The sequence below is a fragment of the Hipposideros armiger genome, unplaced genomic scaffold (assembly GCF_001890085.2).
Source record: "Hipposideros armiger isolate ML-2016 unplaced genomic scaffold, ASM189008v1 scaffold_60, whole genome shotgun sequence".
Taxonomy (NCBI): domain Eukaryota; kingdom Metazoa; phylum Chordata; class Mammalia; order Chiroptera; family Hipposideridae; genus Hipposideros; species Hipposideros armiger.
In genome coordinates this window covers 2,697,590-2,702,120 of record NW_017731410.1, presented here as the reverse complement: position 1 = coordinate 2,702,120, position 4,531 = coordinate 2,697,590, and the positions used below count along the sequence as shown (strand labels likewise).

Below are 4,531 nucleotides of genomic sequence, written 5' to 3'. Positions count from 1 at the left end.
AAGCAACATCCTCCACAACTAGATTGAAGAACAAAACGACAGCAACTTGTCTGTTCCCCTTCCCCCAATTCCCCAGCACTGTTCCCATCCCCCAGTTCCCCAATAAAAATCTTTTAAAAAAAAACAAAACAAACAAAAAAAAACTTAGTATAAGACAACTTTGATCCAGAAGTAAACAGTATCAGGGGAATATCCTAAACTCAGACCATTGCAAACAATAAGAAAAGAGTATGTGTGGTAGATATTTATGTAGGCTAGTGCCTACCTGGCTTTCACTGTGACTATTAATAGAAACACAGCTTATGGCTTCCTGCTTTTCCTCACAATCACAAAACACTAGGTGCTATGAAACATACAAAAATTAAATTTTTTCCAACCCTCCAAAAGCATGTGACCTCACTACTGATACATCAGTCCATGTACTAATACCTGCTCGTGTGTGTGTGTGTGTGTGTGTGTGTTTGTGTGTGTATGTGTGTGTAAAAGTCAGTATAGGTTGTTAGTAACCAACAATGCAAACATCTTTGTGAGTTACCACCAAGGTTTATTGCTTAGTCACTTGATATTTTATATAACCTACAAGACTCAGATTCTGCTTTGCCCCATGTTATCTTCATTCCAGGATTTAGGTTAAAAGACCCAGCCCAAGGTATGTCCACCTCACAGAAGGAAAAGGGACATGGCAAAACATGGAACAGCGCTTAATACTTCTGCTTAACAACGCGTAGCATTTCCAGTTAACATTTAATTGGCCAAAACAAGTCACTTGACCAATGGGGCAGCAATGTATAATCCTGTCACAGATAATGGAAGCGAATATTTTAAACAATAATTCCATCTGTCACATATCTATCACTAAGATTACAGAAACAAAATATATTCAGGCTATTCAAACCAATAATAAAATTAACATTTAGTAGGTAAGGTTTACTATGTGCCAGACACTATTCCAATATTTATTAGTGTTAAAATATTTAATTCTCCTAAGAATTCAACAAAGATGATTGTTACTGATGAAACGAACTAACTAATTATGTTTTTGGGGTTTTTTAATGAGGAAAAAAAGACAAAAAATGAAACCTATTAGAAGGCACTTTAGAAACAATTCAAGCTCACAAAACTTGGCTTTGATATGTTCCAAAGATAGCAAAAGTAGCTGCCCTTTAGAGAGGAATTTGTTTATGCAGCTTATCTGAAGTAGAAGCCAACCTACTGGTTTTAAATGCCCTAAATGTTTCTCCGATTTGGGCTGAGACAGTTTCTCAGTAAGATGTCATACACAGAACTCTTGTCAATGTTAGGGCCTCTTACTCACTGGAGGTCCTAAGACTCATAATTTCATATTTATCTAATGCCGAAAAAGGAAACAGAGTAACAGGAAGAGCCAGAGATTGGAGTACAAAAATAGACCTCAAATAAAGGTCTCCCATGCTCAGTCCCCACCAGTCATTAACACCTGCTGCAGACCCTAAGGAGTTATGTTTGAGGTAAACACAAGATTCAGTCCAAATTGAGAAGTCATGAAAACAGGGTTAGGTGAGATGTGTACATGAATAGGTTAAAGAAAACAAAAACTCTTGCATCAAATGTTCTGAGTCCTAAGCATTGCTATTCTGAAATAGAGTGCCATTTTATCTGGTTTTTCTATTAATACCCTAAATAGTTAAAGTAACCCCGGACAATCCCTTGGGAAAGTAAAGGTAAATGTAGTCATTTATCAGGCTTTCCCCACTCTTCTCTTCAGTCCAGGGAAAGCAGCAGCTCGTAGAAACAAACTAGAGCATGAGCTCAGTAACTAGACCAGCTGAATCATCTACACTGTTTAAATAACTTTTTCTCTCTCTGTTGTGTGTATATGTTGCTGGATTTTTTTGGTCGGCTTTTTTATTTTTCACTGATATATTATAGCTGAATTCATATAAGTTAATGTAGCCGTTAACTGCTTCTTTCCTTCTGTGGTTTCTTTTCTCCGATACTTGTAGTTTTTCACTACTCCCCTCCTTACCAAGTGCCTTACTGATTCTACCCGCCTCATTTTACTCAAGTGATCTGAAATGCTACATCATTTGCAAATGTTTTCTAAACTTTAAAATAAAATGAATTTTAGATGTTAATTTCCACCATTAATTGGTTCTTTTTCCACACTCAGTCTTTTCAGGTCCTTCTTACTCTCAAATCATAAGGGGAAAGAGTGCTTAAGGATGAAAAGCAAATAATATTAAGGGAGAAGGACCACAGATTTCTCTTTAAGGGAGATGAACATCATAAGCTCTTTGGGGGGAAAAAAAGTGGTACAGAAAGCAAATAAATGTGTCATTTGACTTGTGTTTAAAATCTGTTTCGTTGGCTTTTAAGTTTTTTAAAGTGTGAAACAAAAATCATATGCAGCACAGAGAACTTTATTTGGAAAACAAGGAAATACAGGCTTACTTCTCTTTTAAAAAGTCATCTTATATGATTTAAAATTTTATTTTCAAATCTCTTCTAACACATTTGCAAGCAGAAACTCTTTAAATCTGGATAAGTAATACTCATTATCATCAAAGTTTCCAAAATTTAATATCTTAACTTCAACTACTTTAATAGCTGACAAAATGGCTGTGACTTAAATATACGGCCATGTTTTGATTAGCCATGCATCAATGGACCCTTCAAATTTGTTTTCAGTTCTAGGGCAACTGTGAATATATTATTATTTGGGGATGCAAGATTGATCTCTATAATGTCTAGGAGAACAAGAACTAACCTGAGTCAACTCTATTCTAGCCCCAAGTCAACCAGTGGAGTCTTTTACCTTAGAGAAATACTTCCCATTCTTCAAGTTCACCATATGTAGAAGAGTTAACTACAATCTTATTTGCCTTTCCCCAATCTTGGCATCTTTATTTCCCAATGACTCGATATTATGTATATATCTCTCAACTATTGCCTTCAAGCCTTTTCATAACCAACTGACCCTTTCCCACTCAAAACCTTAATAAAACTTACCTCCAAAAATCCTTTCTAATTAACTCTAGTTCTAACTCTCTGCATTCCCTTTATATTTATTTAATATCACACTGAATTAATTAGCATTTAACTAGACCCTCTTCAATTTTTAACCACTCCCATTCCTCCCACCCACTTCACATCAGTCCATCCAGTCTTTCCATCCTTGTTCTAAGCATTTAGTGTAGTCTCAACAGCATGCAGAAGACACTCAATATAAACCCTGGTTTATGTTGATACTAACATGCTGTGAAAATAGCGACAAAACATAACAATTATTCGCAGATAAAAATGTGTGTGTGTGTGTGTGTGTGTGTGCGCGCGCGCACGCGTGTGCTCTCGGGTTGGTACAAAGTCTGGAAAATTATGGAAAATCGGGAAATGAAGGATTAAGTAATGGAGCAGAAAAAACATCACCATCACAAAATTGCTTCAAAGCAAAACAAGAACAACGAACAATAACAAAAGTTTCTGAATTACTGTGGGGCTTTAATAAAATTCTGGATGGGAATCCTCCCAGCATTACCAACAGCCTTTTACAAATTTTAACTTCCAATATCACTAGCTGTGATCCTTTTACTAACATTGAATTCCAACCAAGTTTTCCTCCCAATCAGACTGATGACTAAAACAATCCTTTTGTTCAGAGACCTACTCAGTACCACTTAAACAAAAAAGGAACTGATCCCCCCAAGTAAGCACTGGCGTGATGGGCGAACAGGTGAAAAATGGAGGGGTGCTGAAAGTGGGGCGAAACATCAGTGCGACTCCTCCCCTTCTCTGGGGACTAGGGAGCACTCAGCTCGCAGCTCGGGAGACAGCCCGACCCCACAGACACTCTCTCACAGCAACAGTGCAAAAGTTTCCAAGACACCAGTGGTCCTCCTCCCACCTCCCCGCATTCACGGTCGACTCGCCTGCCTAGCGCCCCCTGATCGCAGCCAGCCCCCAATCCGCCCGCCCTCTCCCGAGGAAAGGGTCAGCAGAGGACGCCTTCCCCGAGGCCTGCTCAGGGACCCAGCCAGCAGAGACCTCCGCAAGGGTGAAGGGACCCGAGAAGCTTGAAGAAGAAGCCTAACGATCCTGTTACCTTGTCGGAACCCTGGAAACGGAAATGGCAGCTACAGACGCTGCCCTTCTCCCCCACAACGCTTGCTTCAGCGCCACTGACATTGAGACCGCCGCCATCTTGCCGTGGGCAAACACCAGGACGGATCACCGCAAGGGACAAACTTCCTTCGTTCTCACGGCAGTGTAACTGGCACGTAACAGAGTGGGGGGTTTGTTTATTTTCCTTTTATTTGGTCTTTTGTTAAATGCTGGAGTCTAGAAAAGAGGTGAAAAGTTTGGTTGACATAGATAAGAAGGAAAGTGGATGGAAGAAAAATGCAGAATTGCATTAAGTGTAAATATTACCCCCCATAAAGTATAATCCTTGTTTGTTGTTAGGACTGGTTATTTACTGGTTATTTAATGAAAAGACCAAAAGAAAATACTTGAAAATTTAAACACCTGCAACTCATAATTTTTTCAAAGGACTCAG

At 39.0% G+C, this 4,531-nt stretch overlaps 1 protein-coding gene across 1 annotated transcript in view; it reads right to left on the bottom strand.

Moving 5' to 3' along the window:
- Positions 1–4,220, bottom strand: part of NDUFS4 (NADH:ubiquinone oxidoreductase subunit S4) — a 104,846-nt gene extending 100,626 nt beyond the window's left edge. The window contains exon 1 of the mRNA XM_019641413.1: positions 4,079–4,220. Within this exon, the coding sequence (XP_019496958.1) occupies positions 4,079–4,176 (98 nt within the window). The 5' untranslated portion in view covers positions 4,177–4,220. The remainder of the gene's footprint in view (positions 1–4,078) is intronic.
- Positions 4,221–4,531: the final 311 nt, after the last annotated feature.